We start from the raw sequence: 24119 nt of genomic DNA, 5'->3' as shown, positions 1-24119 counted from the left end.
CTTGCTTGGGGCCACCCAGTGAGCTCCTTGCAAAGCCAGAGTTCAGGTTCATTCACCAAGTTTTCTTGGTCTTCACAGGCACCTGCATGGTAGAGCCTTGAATGGACCTTACGAGGTCAAATTCAGAGAGTGGTTCTCTGCCTTCCCAATGCTGTGACCCTTTAACATACTTCCTCATGCTGTGGTGACCCCCCCCCCCCAACCACAAAACTATTTTCACCGCTACTTCATAACTGTAATTTTGCTACTGTTATGAATCGTAATGTAAATATCTGTGTTTCCTGATGGTCTTAGGCGACCCCTGTGAAAGGGTTGTTCCACCCTCCAAAGGGGTCTCGACCCACAGGTTGAGAAACACTCTTCTAGAGGCACTGAAAAAAAGGGGTGGGGTTGAAGGGAAGCGGCAGGAAGGGGTGTCAAGAAGGGAGTCTTCACAAACTGATAAATTTAGGTGCAGGACTAGAAAAGGCAAAGAGACCAACGCTGGTGAAAACATAGCCTGGGAGATGTGGGAAGAGAAGGGGCCAGGGGGCAGCTCTGGATCCTGGCAGGCAGGGATCTGCTCCTTGGCCAGCCTCCCATATCCTTATACTGAGTCACATATTATCCGGCCACCGCAGACTCCAAATGGATGCCCTTGTTATGGTTTGTCTAAAGGCTTATGAATTAGAATCTTGGCTTTCAGATTTGATGTTAAGAGATGGCCAGACCTTTCAAGAGGTAAAGTCCAACAGGAGGTGTCAAGGTCATTGTGGGTGCCACTCTTGAAACCAGCAGGCTGCTCACATTCAGAGAGCTGCTCTCAGTGGGTCCAGCGCTCAGAGGATGGGGTGAACTCTCAGGGCACAGTCCCAGCAGTTAGAAGATACAGGTCTCTGTATATGAACTCTCAGGGTTCTCTTTGTAAATTGCTGCACTGTTGACAGAGCAACCGCGTCTGCGCCTCAGCTCTCTTCAAACACAGTTGGGAGCCATGAGGTAAAGGCTCCTAGGGGCACTAGCCAACTAATGGAAACCTGAGTGGGAGATTCCTGACCTAAGCTGGTGGCGATATGTCATGGTTTGAATGTGGAATGTCTCCCTACAGGCTTATGGATTGAAATGTTTGCTCCCCAGCGGGTGGCATTATTTCGGGAAGCTGTGGAACCTTCAGGAGGTAGAGCCTAGCAGGGAGACGTAGGTCACTGGGGATAGGCATTGGAAGGTTACAGGCTGAGCTCTGGTGTCATTGCTTTCTGCTTTCTAGTCCCTGCCTGACACATGCTCCCGCCGTCATGAACTGCACTTCTCTTCTCTACTTTCCCTGCCATGAAGGATGGAGCCTCTCTGACAGAAGGAGCCAGAACGAAAGCATTCATTCTCCTTTGCTGTTGTCAGGCATGGTGATTAAAATGAGGCAAAGTACAGTCTAAGGCCAACACCACTGCTATGGCCTGAGCTGCTCGCAGGCGATAATAAAAACAGGCAATTGTTGTCTAGTGACATCATTATTTACAGTCATAGTCATGAGACAAGGGCCTCCATTTCTAGGTTTTCATGGAGGGAAGGTGCTTCCTCTAGCAACGCTCCTAGCACCACTTCCTATCTCACTTGTCCTCTCCCAGATGGGCCTCTCTCTCTCTCTCTCTCTCTCTCTCTCTCTCTCTCTCTCTCTCTCACACACACACACACACACACACACACACACACACACACTAAGGACCCTGCCTCTGCTGCTGCTCAGATGTGGCACTGAGCCAGGCAGGAAGTCTGACGAGTCAGGAGTGAACGGCTGGCAACTCTGAACTCTGTGATGGACACCATCTACACTGTGTGCGCCCATGGAGTATTTACCACAATTCTGATCGTTCAGTCCTTATTTTCTGACATCCACATTGATCTCTCGTTTGGTTGTGAACTAATGTAGGATGCAAAAGTACCATGCATCATACCTCCACCAACTCCAACAGTTAGAGTTAACCCGATGGCATTAAACATTCCTACATGCCCCTTGTTAGGCAATCAAAGAACGGAATGTAATATAATCTGCTATCTGGTGGGTCAATAATATGATCAATTATAATGTGACTAGCTTCAAATAGATCTTAATCAAAGTCCTGAGGCATGAGAGCTGGAGAGGATTCTATTTGAAATGTGACTCCAGCATTCAATAAAAATGCCAACATCTCAGTGATGACCAAATTATGTTCTAAAATTTGATTTTCAAACTCCTTTACACTCTATGAATGCTTTATCATAAACTCCTGGCTAATAAAAGCCAGAAGTGCAAGGGATGGGGGTTAAGTAGCCTGAGCTGGGCAGCCTGAGTTTAAAACTGGGTTTGCTGCTTACAGAATTTTATTCAACCCAAGACTTCAATGGCAGTTGAGATGCATTATTATTTTACTACCAGAGACAAAACACTTGCATTTAACAATGACATAATGCTTCAGCAATGCCCATGAATCATTCACAGGAGCCTCAGATGGCTTCAACATTTATCTGTTCAAGGAGACTTGGAATTTTCCTTTGGACTTTAGGGGCAAATGTTTATTTGTCAAGTGTCTATGTACAAAACACAAACACAGCCTTATATTTTTGTGGGCATCCTCACTTTCAAGCCACCAAATATGTTGGGTGAGAAAATATGGAATTGCAGTTATTCTACCCATGACAAATGTTTGCCCCATTGAGGACAAATTAACATCCCTTGCTTTCTTATAAGACCCTTCACAGTGATTTGCTCCTCAGGCTCTGAGAGTTAATTATCAGCAGCTTATAGAGAAAAGGTGTGCGTACTGACTCAATAGTTTACCTTCTGATTTTCAAAACCAACCTACTTGCAACTAAATTCAAAACAAGGAGTACACGATACCTACACAGGAAACAAGAATAAGGGAAAAGGGAATATTTCTGTCCAAGTCACCACAGGCAAAAACAATGTCACGGATCAGGAGTTTAGCCCAGTGGCAGAGTCCGCCACTCTTCCTAACTGATACCTATAGACCAAAGAGACTGTGACCCCCATCAGTGCTAAGATGCACACTCGCCACAAAGATCTTAAAGCAGAACAAAGGGAGGGAGGGCATCTTGCAATTGAAATACACTTTAGGTTGAGGAACTCGCACAAATTACTCAACCCCTCTGAGCTTCGGCCCACTTATGTGTAATGAGCACACAATGCCACTCCTCTTGGACTTGGTCTAATTTAGCACAGTGCATATTATGCACTGTTAGCACTACTATTCCAGGTAATAATAGCACTCTTAAGCCAATCTCAGAAATTCTCTCCTAACAAACAGTTAATGGTGGCCCAGAGCTGGCCTCCCTTTGAGCTCTGAGGAGAACCAAGTACTCAGAACTAAGCCTGTGCTGGCAGACACCATTCTATGATGATTCTACAGAAAGGAGCAAAGGGTGGGGCTGGCAGCCTGTGTTCTATAATGATTCCAAAGAAGAGATCAGGGAGTGGAACACACGGCACCACGCACATGGTTGTTGACAAGTTCTGCCCAGCTTAACAAATACCTATTAACTATTTGTGTATTTTAGAGTCAGGAAGTACAGTATGATTTAAGGTAAGTTTTGTTGACTTGGAGGTCTGGATAGGAGATGGTAGAGATGACTAAGGGGCGCTCTGGGAATAAAGCCAGGGGTTCAAAGGCAGAGGCAGGAGTGATGGTTGGTAATTAGATGGGTCATTCAAAAGAACGGACTCACATAGGGAAAGAAAGTTATGGTCGTGTTTTTAGTCAGCAGTAAATGAAGTAAAATCCATTATGCAAATAATTGGAAAGTAGGAGACAAATGCCAACTACTATATGGCTCTCGGTCATGAACACAGCTTAGCAACCTACTGAAGCAGCCGGTTCAGCCAGGGAACAGACGGCCAGCAGGTGTAGAAGACTCAACAGGTGTGACAGTGAGCTTTTAGTGTGTGTGTGTGTGTGTGTGTGTGTTAATAATTGTATAAATTTACTTCCCATAACAAGCTACCTGAAGCTAGAAATTTTTTTAATTAAGTTTATTTTTGAATGTAGAGTATGGCATTGACTTTCGCTTAGCTCTACTGGGGGTGTGGCTTCTCACACTGTGGTGGCCCATAGCATCCTTGATAGCACTGTGAAGGGAACACACTCAAGAACAGGTAAGGGCTTCATCTGATCTGTTAAGGCAACTTGCTTTTGAAAGAACCTAACTCACTCCCAGAGACCAGCATTAGTTCTTCCCAAGGGCAATGCCTCCAGTGATTTAACCCCTTCCCACCAGGCCTCACCTTGGGGGCCCACCTAGCAAAAGAGGAGCAGTCCTGGGAGCTGTGTGCATGCTAAGATCAAGCCTAGAGATTTGGGCATGCTAAACAAGTACTCAATTGCTGAGTATTCCCACCCTCAGCCCCTCTTCTCACTTCTTTACAGGGTCTCACTAAGTGGCCCGGCTGTCCTTGAACTCACTCTGTACCATACCTCAGGTTGGCCTTGATCTTTAGAGTCTTTAAGAAACTGTGATTATAGGCATGTGTCAACACAGCCTGACTTAGGCCACCCTTTAAAGGTTCCACTACCTGACTTCACCACACAGGTTCATACGCATGAACCCTTAAAAGACACACCATGTCTTAAATATATTCGTGTCTGTCTTCTTTCTCTTTGTAGGTGGATAACACTGTCTCTGGATTTTTTGGCTGTCGTGGAAACTATGGATGACCTTCTTTCTGGGGCTGCTTCTGTTTAAGGTCCAGGATTTAGAAGATCTATTGATGGAGCCTTTCCAGTTTTGGGAGAAGCGAAAGTCAACATCGTTACACCTCACCATTCTTTTTCAAGGCATAGCCTTGATGGGCCAGTCAAGGAGCCGAGGCTTGGACTTCTGGTCAACCCAGGGGCCTCCATGGTCACACACCACTTGACAACTCACTTTTCACGTGGTCTCATTTGGTCAATCGCTAGCTACCACTTAGACAGGGAGACACTGAGGGAGATTTGTGAACAGTTGGCCACAGTGCCCACTGACAGAGACGCTCCCACCATTGTCCCCATTCCAGGGAAATTCTGAGTAAGTAAACCATCAAACAACTTCTCCAGAAAATGATCTCAAGCATGGCCTGGACCCAAATAAAATCATTATGGCAAAAGGGTGGTTTTTTTCTTATTATTTTGAGGGAATGCAAGGATAGGAGTAACGTGGAAGTCTGAAAGGCAACTGTCCACCTATTGAAAACAAATTAAGTTCTGTGAGGTTAAGCATTTATAGATTATCACTTTCCAAATATTACACGGATCCCAGAACTGTGCTCACATGTATGCACAGGGGCAGATGTGTGAGTGACACACTCCCACGGGTGGGAGAGTGACTGCACCCCCGGACTCTTAGATTTTGCTGTGATCCTCTCTACCAACATACTCAACAGCAGCCTGCTGCTCAGTATAGCCAACACCAGCAACTAAGACCCAGATTTGCTTGAATAAGGGGGAAGCGCAAGGTCGACTTTTACACTGAACTTTGTATCCCAAATAACAAGCCTAAGTGCCCAGCTGTTCGCATCACTTGAAGACACAGGTGATGCTCTTGGAAGGTGGTACCTGGCAGAGCTTTCCAAAGGACGGCACTGGGACTTCTACTGCTACCCACACATCTCCTTCCTAGACCTGTGGTGCTCTCAGGAGCACGCCAGGCTACTGAGAAACCAAAGAAGACCCCTGAAGAGATGGGAAGGGAAGGGAAGGAGGCAGTGGTTGCAACATTCATTTACTCAACAAAGGGCAAAATAACTACCATGTGTTTGGTTCTTCCTTATGCAAAGTCCATAGTTGATATATGGAAAGTATATGGGTTCAAATCCTTGATTTTTCAATAACATTTTAAGAACTAAATTATCTAGATAGGTTCTGGTTTCCAAATGCCTATGTAAAACCGACTGGGAAATAAAATCTTCAAAGCCAGTTTTTAGATAACACCATGCAAAATTTGCTGGAAAATAATACTTTTCAAGCAAACTTGGGACTGAATTAATTTTTGGTCAGACCAGTCTCCAGAGACATACCCTAATACTTAAAACACAATCTTAAAAAGTAAATAAAAGTAATGTCAACACATTTGAGATACTGTCTCTGAGCAGAGGGTTTTGAAGAATCCTTTCCTCAAAACTCATTCTGTGGCTTTCCCTACTTTACATAGTGTGTGTGCCTTGATAATCAGAGGGGTGTAGCATCTCAAGTCAGCACTAGTGCTGATACAGAAAATGAGACTGATTAGCTTAACTACAGGTAATTACTTAGCCATGAAATCGCCCTGTCCAATTAAACAAGCAGTCATTACTGTAAAGCATGCTTTGAAGTGGATACGGGGAGATAAGTTCCAACAGCGCTCCCAGGTCCTGGAATAAGGGCTGTGTGCCGCAGATGGCACCATGGCTGAACACCACGGTGCCCTGGTGCACACCACACTCTCTTTTGTTTTTAATTCCAAGTTTCTTTCTAATGTCAAAGAAAAATTAAGAGAAGTGCTTGAACAGTCTGTAAATCTTCATACAGAAAATATGTATCCTTTAGAAAAAATAATAAAGTGAAGATTTCACATTTCTGGCTATAAAGATTTGATTAGTGGGCATCTTTTAATACCTACCAAGGCCTTTGGACTGGATATAGGCTGAACTGAGATGGCCAAGTCCTCTGTATGTATGTGGTATGTGTGTGTATGTATATATAATCTATATACATATATATGTATATATGTGTGTATACCACATATAAATGATAAATGCCTCTGTAACATATATGTATGTGCTGTGTACAGTATATGTCTATTTATAATATGTCTTCATGTGTGGTTTTGTGGTGTAGGTGGGTGATGTTTGTGTGCATATCATAGACAGCTATGATATCTGTACCGTCTATACATGTGTGGGTATGTATGACTTTGTATCTGCGTGTGATATGATCTTTGTCCTGCATATGTTGTTTGTGTGTGCGATGTACATGTGTGTTTTATTACACATGAAGCGTGTTTGTGGGGGACATGTATGTACACTGTCTATATGTACATGTGTGGTATTTGTGTATTTGTGTGGTACACGTGCGGGATTCCCAAAAGCAGACTAGTACAATGACTCACAGTGGGCCATCCTCCTGGATCTGGGGTTCTCTGAGTCATTTCTTCACTACCACTAGATATTCCTCAAGAATTCTCAAGAAAAGGGGAAGCCCCTCCTCAGCCCTGCACCTAGTAAGCAGTGGGTTCATGGGCAAACCTTCTGAACAACAGCTCACTGAATGAATAAAACTGGAGGGTACTTACAGAACGGACAACACCTACCATACAGAACCTTTCTCATCATTAGGTAGCTGCCACTCTCTTTTCCAGAACAATTCACCCTGGAGCTAGGGAGAACCCAGCAATATCCCACACGCCTACAATCATGACACAGAAGTACAGGGTCCTGGTAGACGCTGGCAGGTGTTCTTCCTAAGGCTCCCGTGTGATCGCTGCAAATCTGCCGAAGGCACACCTGCTCCATGTGCCCTGTGCCTCTCCACATCACCAGCGCCATGCCAGCACCTATCCCTCTTCTTAACGTTTTATGCTTCACTTCAGTTGCCATGTGTCGCTAGACAGCATGCAGCGACATGGTCACACCACCCACCTGTGTTCAGCTCTTTTATCTTTTAGGGGCAAAGAATGCCCATGGCTACCACTGAACTCCTCAGCCACATGTGAGGCAAGTCAATCTATTTAACACGCGAACACTTAACATCTGTTCAAGGTCCTTGCCCCCGACTGTGCACAAATAAGTTATGATCCTTTTCACGATGACAAAGAGGAGAAAGGAACAGGGAAGAAAATATTTTGTTTGTTACAAAAACGATTGTCAGGAAAATGGCATTTTGAAGATCTCTAGTGTGTTCCATTTGAATGTTTTCTTGAAGTTTGTTGGTTAACCACTGATTTGGCAATTGGCAGTTTTTAAAAGTCCACCCACTTAGCCCCGCCCCATGTGTGTATATGTGTGTGTGTGTGTGTGTGTGTGTGAAGTTCACGTGGCTGTGTATTACTGTGTGTGAAGGCCAGAGCACAACTTCAGGTGTCAGGCCTCAGACATAACCTACTTTAGACAGGCTCTCACTGGCCCACTGATCAAGCAGACTAGCCTGGCTGACCAGGAAGGAATATGCCTGCCTCCACCTTCCCAGCACTGGGGTTACAAGTATGCTTATGCAGGTTCTTGGTATAAAACTCAGGTCCTGTTGCTTGTAAGGCAAGCCCTTTACCAACTGAGCCAACTCCGCAGCCCATGAACGTCTGGTAGAATGAATTAAATCCAAGGGAAGACTTATAAAAGGTCTCCACTTCTCTGAGACATCAAAGGAGTCTACAAAAGGTAACAGGGTTGGAGGAACAGCCTTCACGGAACATCTACTCCGTGGTGGAAGCGTGCTGGCTGCACTGTCAGGGTAGCCCCGTGTATTCCGCACACCTTCTCTAGCCTGTGTCTGGAGCTGAATGAGTTCTAAAGTGTGACATGCGAATCTCACCGCCTTTTCATCTCAGCAGAGAAAACGGTGATAATGAATAGCTGCCAGCTGTGCACCTCTGTGACACTCAGGAGGTTTTATTTGGATTAAGAAGGGCAGTTGTTTGCAGACTCTGAGGGGGAGGAGAGCAGACTGATGGGCACACTTCCATGCACACTTTGAACTTGGGTCTTGAGCTACATTTACAGTTGTATGAAAGAGGAAAAGTCCAAAGCTCCAGGTCCCGTGAGAGCTAATTTACTCACTGATAGGATCTGGGGGTGATTGATGACTTCTAGTGAATTGAAATCGAAGTGGCAACGGAACTGAACAAAGACTGGATCCCATATGAAATGGCACTCCCACCAATATCCTCGCCGGAGTCCTTCAGAAAGCCTCCTGTGTTTTTCTCATTAACCTCGCTTGTCCATGCAGCAAATCTATACACGCAGTCGGAAATGTTTTGAAGTTACTACATGTATATTTAGAACCATACAACACTTGGTTTTATCCACAAAATTGCTGTCTATCATAGCAGTTAGTAAAGCATGCCTACCTATCAGGAAGGAAAGCATTAACCCATTCAGGGATTTCCTCCTGGCTTGTGTCTTCTACTGAAATGATTGAGCAGGCTCTAGCTTTTGCTACAGAACTTTTCGGGAGCCTATAAAACTCCTATCTCTCAATGGTACAGCTCGCCAAGCCACTCTCTTGGGTTAAGTTGATTAATACCTGTTTTCTCTTAAAATACTTCAGACACATAAAAACTGGGGAAAGGAGGGATTTCAAACCCTTTCTGGCGCCTTATACTTACATCCTAACTAGTTATAGCTAAGCTTTCTTAGAGCCTGAGCATTTGTAACTCGAATAACTCCTCCGTGTGTTAACTTCTTGCACCGAATCCCACAACCCCCTCCCTGGATCTAAGTAGATCCTGGGGCAACTTTTCTTTTAATAACTGCATCACTGGAGTCTCAATGTGAAGTTGCATTGCTTTGTGAAGGTTTATCCAGGCTGTCCATTGAAGCTTTTCCAACCTTCAGTACTTGTCATGAACACACGCGCGCGTGTACACACACACACACACACACACACACACACGTGCGCGCTCTCTCTGGCCCTGTTCCTGTTCACAGCTCAGACTGCCTCCTGCACTTACTCCCTCTGTCCTGTTCATCTCCTGGCACCGCTGGAGAGACTTCCCCAGAACCCAAGGAGGAATCATAGACTCCTGACTTAAATGTGGGAGATTTCTGGCTACATCGGCCCGAACGATACACGCGGATATGCCGGCTCTTGCTATCTGCCAGCTATTCCTATCTCAGCTGGATGGATAAGTGGGCATATCATTACAGCCTGTTTCTCAAGAGTTGGAAAAAAGGGCTCAGAGTGGGGTTATAGTGTATTTCTGAGGATGGGCCCTGAAGCTCAGCAGGCAATGATTTCATGCAAAATAGTCTACGGACATGAAACTTCTAAGTACCTCTTCACTTGACAGTACTATCTTCTTCCACAGACAGTATACAGTTTTTTTTTTTTTAACAAGGGGCAATTTTGCCTGTTTCATCCTCTCTTTTTTTCTTGTGTGTGTGGCAGCTGCTGTTTGATCTGCTCATTGGCTCTGATTTGTTTCATGTTTCAGCCAAAGATTAAAACTGCTCTGTAATTCTAAGCAGATGGGCCTAGAAGTCCAACCCTATAATTATACCTTCTCTCTTTTGCCCTGGAACTGCAAGCGTTCCATCCTGACTTTTAAGACACTGGGGTGGCTGGGACTCGGTGTACACCTTGGCAATCAATCGGGCAGGCAGGTTCACAAAGCCTTCAGGGGATCTTCGAAATCTGTCCCAGCAGGACTACAAAGAAGCCTGTGCCTCCCTTCACTTCCCTTGATTCTCTTGGTGGATGGGGGCGCGTGCCCCCACAGTCCTGGTTCCCGCAGAGTCAGCTGCAAGTTTGAGTGTCTTCAGTGGGTATTGAGAAAGGACAACAGTTGAAGTCACTTGGCTGTTTGAAACGTCAGGTGTCTGACCACTGCTCTGGACAACAAAATGACCAAACACCACTGCCTGCCACAATTATCAACAACCACCTGTCATAAAACACGCCTTGTCTACTCCAATGCAATCGTCTTATTTTGCCCAGTGCAATTTCTGGAACCCCTTTCGAGCGCAGATGTCTTGCTAAGGTTTTTTCTACAGCCTGGGGAACCAGCGCAAGCAGCACCACAGGAAAACTTGACCCACACCAGCGCGAGGGATCCCGGCGTGCAGCTCCTTCCGTCTAGCTTTCAAGACCCGCTACCAAGAATCCCCTAGCGCCCAGAGAACTCAGCAGCACACACTGAACTTCAACGCGGAGCCAAGGTGCAGGCAGACTACAAACACTGGTCCTCAGACAGCAGACAAACACCCGCGAGACGTGTCCTCCCCATAAACCATCACAGCTTTCTCTTTACAGTCTCGTAAAGGCCAGGACCTCACCGAGAGCCCCTGCTGCGCTCTGACAGCGGTGGAAAAGGGACCACAAAGCCCGCGATTTCGTGACAGTTTACAGCTGGAAAGGCCCACAGAATGGAATCAAAAGTTTTCTGTCGCCTTGCAGCTACGGATGTGAGAGATAAAATGTGTCTGGGCGAGGTTCTCATCCTTCCAGAAAGAACACTGCCTGCTGCTGCAAAAAGCACTGTAGGCGCCGCTGGGGGAAGGGGTTCTGCGCACCGGCCGGATCGGGCAAGCAGACGCACTGTGTCCCGGGCGACGGAACTCTACTCCCACCGTCGTCTCTGGGCCGTAGGAAAGACGAGACCCCCCAACCACCTCAGGACTCACCGTGCAACAGGAGGGCTGGGAACAGATATCCGAGCAGGATGCGGAGCACGCGCGACATCTCCGGGTTCCTCGGGGCCTCGCTGTCGTCCGTCTCGGTCCCCTTCTTGCGCGCGCGCGGGTCGCTCCGGTGCGGGGCGCGCTCGGCTCCTCGGCCGTAGCCCCCGGCGGGCGCCCGCCAGGCCCAGCCTCAGGCGGTGGCGCGCCCCATTGCTGGTGGGCGCAGCGCGGGACTGCGGGGCGCGCGCTCCCTCGGCGCCGTCGGGCCCCGATCCGCGTTGGGTTCCGGACTACAGCCCGACCTCTCCGCGTCCGACCCCGATCCCTTGGCTCCCAGCCCCAGTCCCGAGGCCCGCCCCGGCACACACAGCTCGGAGATGCAGTGGCCGCTACTGCCGCCGCCGCAGAGTCTCTTCATATTTGCAGAGCGCCGCGAAAGGCTCGGAGGCGGGGCCAGGGAGGGGCGGGGTATCGATGAAACCACGCCCCCACATCCCGCCCCTTCTCCCTCTCTCCTAGCCCTCCCTTCTGCCTAAGGGCTCCCGGCCTCTCCTCCGCCTACTTGCTATCTCCTCCCACTCTCTCCCACTTCCTCCAGGGCTCCTGCTCTTTAGCCTTGTCTCTCTCCTCTCTCAAGGGCCCGCCTTTCCCCTCTGCCCGGGCACACCTCCATCTCTTCACCCCTTTTTCTGCGCTTCTGCTCCGTTACCGCCCACTCTGTGAAAGATGAGACCCTTGGACCAAGGAGGGAATTGCAGCTTGTAAGGACCGTCACCTTCTAGCTAGGAAGGCCGTGTAGTGAGCCATTCATCCTCGCGGTCTCCAACCTGGACAGCTCGGGATCCATTGCACTTAGTACCATTTGTAGAAGGCATTTATTTGTAAGGGAGTAGTGAGGAGGATCGTCAGGAGTCAGGTTTTCATCAGCGAGGCGGAATTTAAAAAATTGGGGGCTGGATGTGAACCTGAGTGCAAACTTATGAAAGAGAGTGGAGGGAGCTGAGTTCTGGAAAACTGTTGGACACAGTGTTCTTTGCAGCCTACTACCAGTTTGTGCCTAGGCGCCTTGGGGAAGCACCAAAGCCTTGTAGCTGGCCCCTGTGTGTCCAGCGCAAGGTTTATGCTGCGGGAGTCCTTTCTTTTTGCCACCCCTTTCCTGTTAGGCTCGTTGAAACTGGAGAAATTTCATAGAAACTTGCATGGCCCTTTCTGAGTCGTCTTCTTTCCCAGCGTGAATAACCACTACTACGAAGCTGTTTTTATTTGTGGTCTGTGGTCTGCTCGAGTTTACATTGAACTTTATATCCCAGGACAGGGCGGCTTCTTCTCTTTTACTCCTCCCATACCGGACAGTCCCGTAGCTGACTTACCTGGGAAGCCTTTCCTCTGCAAAGGCCTTGCCTGGGCCCCCTCTTCTCCCTGGAACAAAATTTACCAGATTCCAAAGATGACCATCAGGTCCCCTTCTCCTCAAATTGGGATAAAGAGCAGACATGAGACCAGATGGAGTGGAAAACATTTCTTGATTCAACTCTGCTGGTGTTTTTCCTAAATAAAACACTTGAACTAAATGCTTGATTTCCCAAGAGGGTTTTTCTGTCCCTTTGAACAATGCAATAATTCAACTCCTCCGGCATTAGACTTTCAAAACTAGCTGGATCGTAGCATTAGCAGAACAGAAAACAGATGAGGACGTGTCGGACAGTTCCCACTCTTCGAGGCTTCTTTCCTTGGGCTGGCCACGGGTGTTTTGATGTGACGCTACTGAGAGCCTTTGATGGGCTTTCATTCTTGTCATCAGTATCTTTCCACCATTAAGAGTGGATCATAATGCACAGCAGCTGCCCAGGGCACACGGATCTTGAGAGATTTACCAGTGCCACCGTTTGCAGATCCTGAAGACGAAAGAATCTCCGTGTGGGCAAACATGAAGATCCCAGAAACGGCCCTCGAAGAGCGCAAACTGTACTTTGTCTTTCTTGCTCTACTCAGTTTTTCCAGGCATTGGTCAACCTGGTTGTTGGTGTTGATGATGACTTTGGAGATCTGAGTGTTTCCCAAGGATCAATTAGATTTTCATCTTAAACCTTGACCTTGATTCCTTCGTAAATGTTGGGCATCTGGCAATGGCATGAACAGTGCACTGAAGAAGAATAATGGCTTTGTCACCAGGAGTATGTATTAAGTAGTACTGAATTATTCTACATCTTTTTATCACTCGAGGATTAAAAACCTGTTAGAGAATATTTGAAATGAGCAAGGGAGGTGGTGTGTTTTGTGTAAGCAAAACTGTGGAGGTCATTCAACACCTATCAGCAGAAAAACTAGGTAACTCACTCTACTTCAGTAATGATTTGATTGTATTATTTAAATAAAAAAAGAATAATGCTAAGAGGCTAGCTGTAATTTGGCATCTTTTTGACAGTCAAGTTCTTTCAGCTTTTGTTTTCCTAGCTGGTCTTACTGATGTGGCATAAACACGGCCTGAATGATATCAGCAGTTTGAAATCTGTTTGGTCAATTGATTTTCCCCCGTGCACTCTCAGAGATCTAAGTGCTGGACCATCTCAACATGATTGTTCTCAGACATGTCCCAGTGGACTCCTGCCTACTGAAATCTAGATCCATCCCGACAATGGAGCTCATTGTCTTCATTATCCTCCCTCCTTTCCTCTTTTCTGCCTCTTCTTCTCCTCCCCTTTCTCCCCCCCCCCCCGCCGCTGCTCCTCCTCCTCCTTCTACTTCTCCTCCTTCTCCTCCTCCTTCTCCTCCTCCTCCTTCTCCTCCTTCTTCTACTTCTTCTCCTTCTTCTTCTTCTTCTCCTCCTCCTCCTTCTACTTCTTCTCCTTCTCCTCCTCCTCCTTCTCCTCCTTCTTCTACTTCTTCTCCTTCTTCTTCTCCTCCTCCTCCTCCTTCTACTTCTTCTCCTTCTTCTCCTCCTCCTCCTCCTTCTTCTACTTCTCCTTCTTCTTCTTCTTCTCCTCCTCCTCCTCCTTCCCTCCCCTTCTTCTCTTCATTCTTTCTTCTCTAGACCATATGGAACATATTCAACGTGTTGCCCAAGCTGCTCTTGGACTTCTAGAGTTAAATGATCCTCTGGCTTCATTCCCAAGTTAACTGGTGCTACAGCTGCACCACCAGCACTTTGAGTAGGGAGTAGCTTTTAACATCCATTGTTAGCTTGCCTACTTCTAGAGAATAATCGTGAAAAAGCACGGTATAAATCTGTCCTGAAGTGATTGTGGTGGGCTCTGTGACCCTAGGAACAGAATTGGGGAAAACATCGCTAAGGAGACGAAAGGGCACTTATTGAATCCAGAATCCCCAGAGCAGTGAGTGAGAGCCAGGTGGTTCAGGTCTTGGTAATGATGGGAGAGCTGAACAGGATTCTCTAAGTAGAATCAACAAGTGTGTTGGAATATTTGAGCTCCTCACAAAGTCTTTGAGTCTGTTGATGGAGAAGTTGTGTAAAGACCCGTGTTCTCAGCCACGTGGCACACTCCAAATTCCCAGGATTTGTGCAGTTTCCAACTATTCTTGAGTGTTCAAATTGCTGACATCATTCAGGCTGTGTTTATGCCACATCAGTAAGACCAGCTAGGAAAACAGCTATTATTCACCAGTCTATCCTTGAGTCTCCCATCTGTTGGGGATTCTGAGCAGGAATCAGTGTCGTAGGGGATGTGGTACAGCCCACAGCATTCAGGGTTCAATTTGGCTTGATTTGCAATGGTTGTTTGAGACGTCCTGCATAAATCTCTGGCATTTGAATGCTTGGTCCATTGTTGGTAGCCATATGGAGAGGATTAGGATATGTGGCTTTGCTGGAGGGAGTATGTCACTGAGAGCAAGATCTGCATAGTCAAAAGATCAGAGCATTTCCTATTTGTGTTCTGCTACCTGTGTGTAGTTTTGAGATGCGAGCTTTCAGCTGCTGCTCCAGCCACCTGCCACCTGCTGTCTCCACTCTGCCATCAGGGACTCTAACCCTCTGGAACCGTAAGCCCTAAATAGATCATTCCTTTTACAAAGTTATATCAGCCGTAGTGTTTTATCAGAGCAAATGGAAAAGTAGCTAATACATTTGGACAAGACGTGTCACAACTTTGAGGCATCAGAAACGGTAACAGCAAGCCTAATGTCACTGTTGCTCAGCAAGTGAGACCCCTGTGCCACCATTTGGTTTTCCAATACAGTTCTTACAAAAAACAAGTGAACAGTGTGTAACTATGTGAGCCGTTGGATGTTCCAAGGATTCTGGGCTCTCTGTTCTTGAGAAACACTGTTAGATTTAAGTGAGGGCGAAGTAACAAAGAGCATGCATTCCCAAACATGCTTGCTAATAGACACACATGAAAACGCTTTGCGGCCTCTGTCCTCAGAGGCTGGAAGAAGTCACCAGGGATAGATCTCCCCTCGATGCACCGCGTGTCTGAGGCAGGCCTGTGAGGTGAGTAGGTTCCTAAAGACTAAAAGCAGGGAAGTCTGGAAATTACTTGGCCTTAGCTCTTGTCGTCTCAGCCCAGGGCCGGGGTATCCTCAGAAAGGATTATATTGAGAGTTGTATTTTTAAAAACTCACTAACTAGATCAAACTCTATTTAAAATACTAATAATAAAAAATACAGATGAGATGTAACTCTGAGTGGCAGAAGCTCAGACTTTAATCAATTACAAGTCACATCTCATGTCAGATTTTGGGGGGCTTCCAGAGGAAACTGACAAAGAGTGTGAGAAGGCAGCGTATTCTTTACTCAGAAGTTCAGTTGTGGTGTGCACATCCCAGTGCACTCGCCGGCGGCAGAGGGACAAGTACACACAGAAGCCTGTGTATGCAAGGCTGATACAGTTCAGCCTGCCGCTCACCTGCTGCCACCGGTTTTCTTTCCTAGGAAACCATGACTTTGAACACTTGGGGTCACGCCACAATACCCATCTTTGGGAGATTTGTAACTCCATGACTCCTAAAATTGTCATTCCCGCAGGCCGATTGTCTGCCCGTCTAAAAGCTTGGTCTGCTCAGCCAGAGCTTTTGGTTCTTTGAAGGTGGGAAGAAAGTGAGTCTTGTTTATTTGGTTTTTTTTGTTTTCTTTTGTTTCTCCTCCTATGGTATCGTCCTAATCCTTCATTTTGTGAACTGTCAGCTGGGTACATAAAACAGGATAAGCTCAGACAATCAGTGCAGAGTCTTAGGAAGGCCAGTAATAGCATAAGCCTCTGAAAATACACACCATGACAGTCCCAGGAAGACACAAGAAGACTGGTATCCACCAGGACCTGCCAAAAGGTGTAATGACAGATTTAGTAACACTCAGATACGGCCGGACCAGCATGGTTGCTCAGTGTGCAAGCCTTGCTTAGCATGTGCAGCACCACAGATTCCATCCCCAGTGGTGCAAATAACAGCCACAGTAACAACAACCCAAAAGCAAAGGAGCCGTGTCATTGGGCTCCAACCTCTTGGCTGTGTGACTTTAGGCGTGTTACCCTGACCAGACTCCAGTATTCATATTTGACCGGATGCTTTCACATAGTTAAGCATTAGATAAATTGTTCATAAAACTCACTGACAAGAATGAATTTAGACTACACCATGCATTCTCAACCGTGGCAAAATCACCCCCCAGAGGGTGAAGTGCTGCTTTGCTAGTCATTGTTATTTATAACTTTTGAAGAGTATTTTATTTGCTACTGTGGGTCATAAACTACAAACAATTCAAAATGAACCATAGTTATGACTGACCTACAACCCATTGTTTTAGTTTGACATTATATAAATTTTCATTAACCCAGGCTTAGCTTGAAAAGGATGTAATTCTGAAGGTTGTAAAGAGATCTAGGTAATGTGTGTTATTTATACTTGTATTGGTTGCTAATATGATTCATGTTTAATGAACTAGAAACTTAAGCTCATGGACAATGAAAATCATTTTATTGTTCCTCAAGCTCAGCACCCTACACTTGTCATATGCGACTGCAACTTGAGACCACTTGGCAGAATCTCAACATATTTATTTGAAGGGAATATTTATTTGAAAATAAATTTAGAGAGCTGAAAGCTGACATTCAGACAGAATAAATTCAAGGACATGTTTGTATGTGATAACACGGTTATTGATTCCACTTAGAATCTAATTTTCCAGAGATAGAGTTAAGCATCTCTCCGTCATGTGACTACCCATCCAAATACCAAAGTCAATGTCAAGAAGAAAGTTCCAATCTGAATTGCATGGCAAAGACCAATGGGGCCTTTCACAACAGTATCAGGGGTGGCTGTCTCCTTACAGGCTCAGCAGCTCAATCTGAGCTTGTTTGTCTTCAGTTGTGCTAGCTCAGCTAGCGCTGTCTATCTTTGCAGATGGGAAATGAAGCCAAAGAGAGAAAATGGTCTACTCCAAAGTTACAGCTTCATAGTATTTCCTCCGTAAGTTTTCCAATAGTTATATGCCACATGTAGCTCTAGAGCTCTCTCATGCATCTCCTACTCCCCGCAATTAAAAACATTACATGTTTGTAGATATTTACATACTTATTGCATCGTTAGTGTCGTAGTTTAATGTGTGAAGAAGTAGACACTTAATTTTAGATTGGATAACACCATCTGTAAAGTGAGCAGGTGGATCCACCTGATGACTAAAAGATCTCCTGCTGCTCTCAAGCCCTGAATATTAGGGATACAAGTAGTCTACACCTTTGTGCAGCTGTGTTTTTAACTGTGTGTATAAATAGAAATGAATTATGTAGGAAAAGTCCTGGCCAATAGCATTCCATCTCTCTGAAGCCTGGATCTCTTGAAAGAGGTCACATCAGCACCAGATCCAATACAGTCCAGTAGTGATGCCTAATCTCAGCCTTGTGTGACACTTTCTAATTCTCAAAAGACTTCCAAATCTCTTGGTTTTCATGTAATTTGGAGACGTCCAGAGAACATCAGGGCCATTCTGAGGGGAAGAGAAAGACTACCCTTAATCTAGAGGCTTCTCTGAAGAATCTGGTGATTCTGATGCTCTTGTCCTTATGGAGAAAACAAGAGACCTCCTTGAATAGACACAAGCTCTGAGAACCACCAGTGCTCTAACCATGTAGACTGAAAATGAGCTAACTCTATAAACATAGGAAACTGTCATATTCTTATAGTTCATTTTTCAGATTTGTCTTCAAATTTTTAACAGGCTATAGCTAGCACCTAAATTATTAGTTATTCGCAGATTCTCGGTGGATGAGATACAACCAAATATTTAACAGCCATGGACATACTGAATCAATTGAAAAACAACAGAATTCTGGCAAATGAGGCTGTGAAAGCAGACAGAAAAGTAAGACACTCAAGCACACAACTGAGCCCTTAGGGAGTTCCTGAACCAAGAGTCAGACATGGTGACAAGTTCACCCAGAACAAGCCAAAGGGCTGGCATAATCAGAAGGAAGGACTCTCTAAGTGTGGACTAAGAGGGCCCAGATGGCTGGTTTTGCTTCATAGGGGAGGCCACACAGTCATGAGGACAAGAATACCCCACGGGGAGGATGAGTGTCCCAAAGTACAGCTTCTACCAGATGCCCAGGAGACACAGCAGAGAGTCACACCACATAACTGCACCACCCTCCATTCTTCTTCTCTCTTGGAGTTCGAGAATGTCAACTCCAAAACAATCAGTAGATGCAGATAGAAGAAAATGCTGCAGTGGTGGCTTTAACCTGGAGAGGCAGCATCTTACTTGCAGTGACTGGTGAGGGTGGGGAGCAAGCCAGGGGTGTGAAAGCCATGAGGACACCAAGGCCCTTCAAAGTCAGAGCTCTAGATTTTAGACCTGAGAATCCAGCTATCTTCCCCTCCACCTTTTACTTCCAGATTTCCCCTTATAACAAAAAATTGGAAACCGTAGACCTAATGACATATTGCTTGCTAAATTGTTTAGTCAATTCTGTATTTTCTTTTAACCATGTACTGTTGGCCTTTACTATTACAGATTCAACCAATAGCTAATGGAACACTTGGGGGAGAGGTCGCACTGGAAATGAACAAGCACGGGCTTTTTCATTGTCCTCTATCCCATAGAACTAGGGTACACCGACCATTTACATATCATTTATGTTGTCAAATCATCTAGAGACGGTTTAATGGATACAGGGGGTGCTATGCATATAGCATGTCTATGTACCATGTGGTATGGAAAGTTGTATTATGTCATGACTTGAGCCTCTAAGGATTTTCTTATCGATAAAGGGTCCTCAAACTAAGTCCTTTGTAAGTACCAAGGGACCCAAGTCTTTCCTCTGCATCTTATTGTGGATGTTGGTACTTCTGAAACTAAGTTGAGCTTTCCTGTCCAGGCAACCCAAGTAGTGTTTTACTTTACCATAAGCTCCTGGTTTTTTAACCATTGGGCATGTAGTCTTGTTTTGTCTTTATCGTTTTGGCAGGGTCTTACTATATAACTCATGATGGCTGTAAGCTCACAGTCCTGCTCAGCTTCCGGAGTGCTAGGATTACAGGCACATACCACCACACATGTTTCTCATTGTATGGGTCTTTAACAGTGTGACTATCTGTGTTACTACTGGTTTTGCTTTGTCTTCCCTGTAGTGTATTTTCCACGCCCCCTTTCTTGTGATAGGGAGTTATGCTTTGGTAAGCGGGACTATGAAGAACATTGCTTGGGACGAGCCTGTCCAGGTTATACAGCAAACCAAAGGAGTAGGGAGAAAGGGAAGAGAGGTAGGAGAGGCTGCCCTCCCATAGAGGCCACCCATCCCTCCACAGTTTCTCACACCGTTTCTAATATTTTAATAAATAACAGAATCTAGAAACATTGTCCATGCCATTGCATAACTATGATGATTTTGCTAAGGCTTGGTGGCCTTCCAAGAATACAGGATGAGAGACAAGAGGGTGGCTAGAGGGGAGAGACAGCCATGCTCTGTGCTTTACTGAAGTGAGATCAAGTCAATTCTAGTTCAAGCTGAATTTGATGCATTACACATTGCCACCAATTCCATGAAAGCCTCTGTTCCAATACGGCCTCTGTTACTTTTGATGCATTGATTAAAGGTCATTTGAAGAATACTGGCTTAGCATATTGAATGATGTAGCTCAAGTTTAAAATTTGGGCCCAGCATCCTGCCCAAACTGCACATAGAAGACTCTCCCTCTCTCCTTCTATACCAGAATCTACCACTCTGCCATGGAGAAATGCCCTGGCCAGAGATGCCCAGCGTGTATGCAGGTCTGAGTCTGAGGGTGTAGAAGGTTCTGGAGTGGACACCATCAGGCACAATCCTTACAAAACCAGTTATTTGCAGCTCTACCAGGGCACATATCCATGTGTGACCAATTCTAATAGTGTTATTATCATCCATTGGGTATAAAGTTATGTCTATGCAGACATGTCTTCCTGCCCAGTACTGATCAGGGAAGCTCAAAGAGATAAGTTGGGATTCTGCATGTGCAACAACTAAAATCACATTGGAGTAGGATAACTCGGAAACCTTCTCTCGCCACACAGCCAAAGAACATGACCAATCCATGAATAAGACGAACATAGAAAAGAATCATTGTGGGATGATGTGTTGGTAGTTTTATGTCAACTTGAGTCACTAGAGGGTAGGGAGCCTCATTTGAAAAAACGCCTCCATAAGATTGGGATATAGGTTGATCTGTACGGTGTTTTCTTAATTACTGATTTATACGGAAGGGCCTAGCCCTTTATGGGTAGTGCCATCCCTGGGATGGTGGTTCTGGGTTGTTCTATAAGAGCGCAGGCTGAGTAAGCTATGGTGAGCAAGTTGGTAAGCAGTACCCTTTTATGGACTCTGAATCAGTTCCTACCTCTATGTTCCAGTACTGTTTGAGTTCCCGCCCTTGGTCTCCCTTCAGTGATGGATTACAATGTGGAAGTGTAAACTGGATAAACCATCTCCTCCCCAATTTGATTTTAGTCATGGTCATCATAGCAATAGAAATCCTAATACAAACAGTCTTATAATAAAGCTCTTGTCTAAGGAGAAGAATATCTTCTTGATCTGACAAATAGTCACTGAGAATAGTTTTTTTTTCTCCTTGTATTCACGTGTTTTTGAAATGCATACTTTCTACTGTGTTAAGTCTAAGCAAATGTGTATGGGGAGGGCATACTAGCAGATAGACTCATTTGAAAGCCACTGATTTTCCTGACTTTTCCACGAGCATTTATTTCATTATTTCTGCCTCCTTTTGAAACACATGCGACAAGAGAAAGAATCATAACAACACATCTGACAATGTACTTTCAACAAGAAAGGCAGCACCCCCTGTTATAGGCATGTAGGTCTTGGGATTCTTCAGTGGGATAAAAGTTGGCTACTGGTTTACCATCCAAGAGCCCTTGTGGGATGTAACAGGAATGTTAGTGATGAAGTCACTTGTGAAGGTGGACAGTGGGTTAAGAAGTGAGATTGGGTATTTGCTATAGTGCTTGGTCCCTGCAGGAAACTCAGCAATGGCAAATTCTGGGCAACAAAGAAAAGGGTGCCCAGGAGGCCACAGTTCTCAGTCGTACCCCCGTTCCGCCCTCATAACTGGGGCTTTGTGTTATGGCCATTTCTTGGAAAATAGCAAGAACCTTATGAGTCTGTGAGAAGTCCTTCATCATTTGGTGCATAGTCAACACTACCCTGTTTCAGATGCGGTCTACATGCTCATAAGGACAGTTTCATCAGAAGAATACAGAAGACTATCAGGCTCAGATATGGATTCTTAGTGATAAATCTTCCTTTTCTTCTCCTGGTGCTACTCTGGGTTGGTCTCCACTTCCCCATGCTCAAAATGCAGTTCTTTTGATTGTTCCTTCTAGTAAGAGGTGCCAAGCAGAACAACGTCATGGTTGTTGCCCTTCCTTCTAGAAGGACTGTGTTTACTATCAGTTCCTTGTCTTGTTGCTGCAACATGAAGGGAGAGACTGTGTTGCTCATAATTGAGGGTGCAGTCCACCATGGTGGAGAAGTTCTGCTGATGGAGGTCTGAGGGGCCTGCTCAGTCTGCATTTCGAGTCAGGAGGTGGGTTGAGAAAATGCTTGGGCTTGGCTTCCTTTCTCCTATCTATAGTGCAGGACCCAGTCTATGGAATGGTACCTCCAATATTTAAGGTTGATCTTCTCACCACAATGAATATAATCTAGATCACCCCTGACAGATATGCATAGAGATCTGTTTCTATGCAATCATAAACTCCATGAAGATTAGCCAGGATCATCTCATATATTCATATGCTAAGACATAAATAATCCATAAAGCCTAAGCCATCAACCTTCATCAAAGTTTTTCCTTTGAAATGGTGGTGTGAAGATAGAGTTGGATGGCATTCACACAAGGCCCTGTCTAGAATACACCCCCAACCCCTGAGCATCTTACCTACACTGAACACTTAGTTTGAGGAGACTCTGCTTGTCTTTCTCTTTGGGGAGAGTGGATATTTGTGGGGGAGGTTCACATTTGCTGTGTTTGTTTTGGGTTTACAGGAAGACAGATTTTCCTTTCCTTCGCATTATATAGCTCCAGTCCTTTTATTTATTATTTTTAGCTGGAGAGTTTGGTAATGCCGTTGGGTGTTGGCTTTGGGTTCTGTTCTGACTTGTAAATGTTATCTAGTTCTTGACTGTTTTCCACCTTGTGTAATATAGATCCCATATCTCAATGATCTGAGCATTCGGTTGAGTTCCAAAGCCTTTTCCCACTGAGCATGAAGAGAAGAGAAGAGAAGAGAAGAGAAGAGAAGAGAAGAGAAGAGAAGGAAGAGAAGAGAAGAGAAGAGAAGAGAAGAGAAGAGAAGAGAAGAGAAGAGAAGAGAAAAGGGACTAACTAGCAACAGTTAGCCATTCCTCACATTTAGGTAGATTTCAGGTTTTTTTCTGTCGTCTGTTGTTCTCCCTCCTTCTTGGGGTCCTAGGGCCAGTAACAATATCGTAAAAGCCCATGGGCTTACTGACAAAGTACAAAAGTCTCTGACTGCTTTTCATTCTAAACCTTGCTCTAAGGTGCCCTGTTTCTCTGCCTTTCGTTTTTTGCTGGTGACCCTCCGCTCTCAACCAGCTGAGGGTCTAAGCTTCTCAGTCTCTCTTTGATGAGACAGTAGCCTTGTCCTTGAGCTCCTCTGCATCAAAAAGGACACGGATTCATTCAAGAGCTGGCAACATTTCATCACTAAACAATACGTTGATGACCCCACACATCATATGAGAACACTACCCAATGTGAAGATGCCAGAGGCACATGAGAGTAACATCATATACCATTATGGACTTCACAGGCTCCAGATGAATCTCAAGATAGATGGGCGTTCCCCCAAGTGATGATAATGATGTGGGGCTGGATGGAGTGAGTTATGGCCAGCCCAAGGCCCAAGAAAATGACTTTGGCATTTCAGTGTCACCTGAGGAAAAGTTAAGCCATTTTCATAATGGACGGACGGACACACACACACACACACACACACACACACACACAGAGTTCATTATGAAGATGAGCCTCTTGACATGTAAATATGCGGACAGACTTGGGTACCTTAGGATATCGGTTTGTATTGCAGAAAAAAAAAAAAAAAAAAAAAAAAAAAAAAAAAAAAAAAAAAAAAAAAAAAAACCTCAGTGTTCTGAAAGAGGCGAGCAGGGGTATTTTCTTACCAGACTTCTGAAGAAATTTCCCCTCTTTGCATTCCATCGGATTCAAAATGCTTTGAAGTTAAAATTAACAGAAACAAAGGGACAGAAAAGAAACAGTAAACTTCAAAACATCCCTCTGCCCTTGGTAAGCTTAGCAGTCTCCTAAGTGT

General features: G+C 45.3%; 1 protein-coding gene across 1 annotated transcript in view; it reads right to left on the bottom strand.

Annotated features, from left to right (window-relative positions):
• Apcdd1 (APC down-regulated 1) overlaps positions 1-11404 on the bottom strand; it is a 29747-nt gene extending 18343 nt beyond the window's left edge. The window contains exon 1 of the mRNA XM_038331249.1: positions 11321-11404. Coding sequence (XP_038187177.1) covers positions 11321-11378 — 58 coding nt within the window. The 5' untranslated portion in view covers positions 11379-11404. The remainder of the gene's footprint in view (positions 1-11320) is intronic.
• Between the last annotated feature and the right edge of the window lie 12715 nt (positions 11405-24119).

The sequence above is a fragment of the Arvicola amphibius genome, chromosome 5 (assembly GCF_903992535.2).
Source record: "Arvicola amphibius chromosome 5, mArvAmp1.2, whole genome shotgun sequence".
Taxonomy (NCBI): domain Eukaryota; kingdom Metazoa; phylum Chordata; class Mammalia; order Rodentia; family Cricetidae; genus Arvicola; species Arvicola amphibius.
The sequence above is the reverse complement of the archived record's forward strand: the minus strand, read 5'-3'. Positions and strand labels throughout refer to the sequence as shown.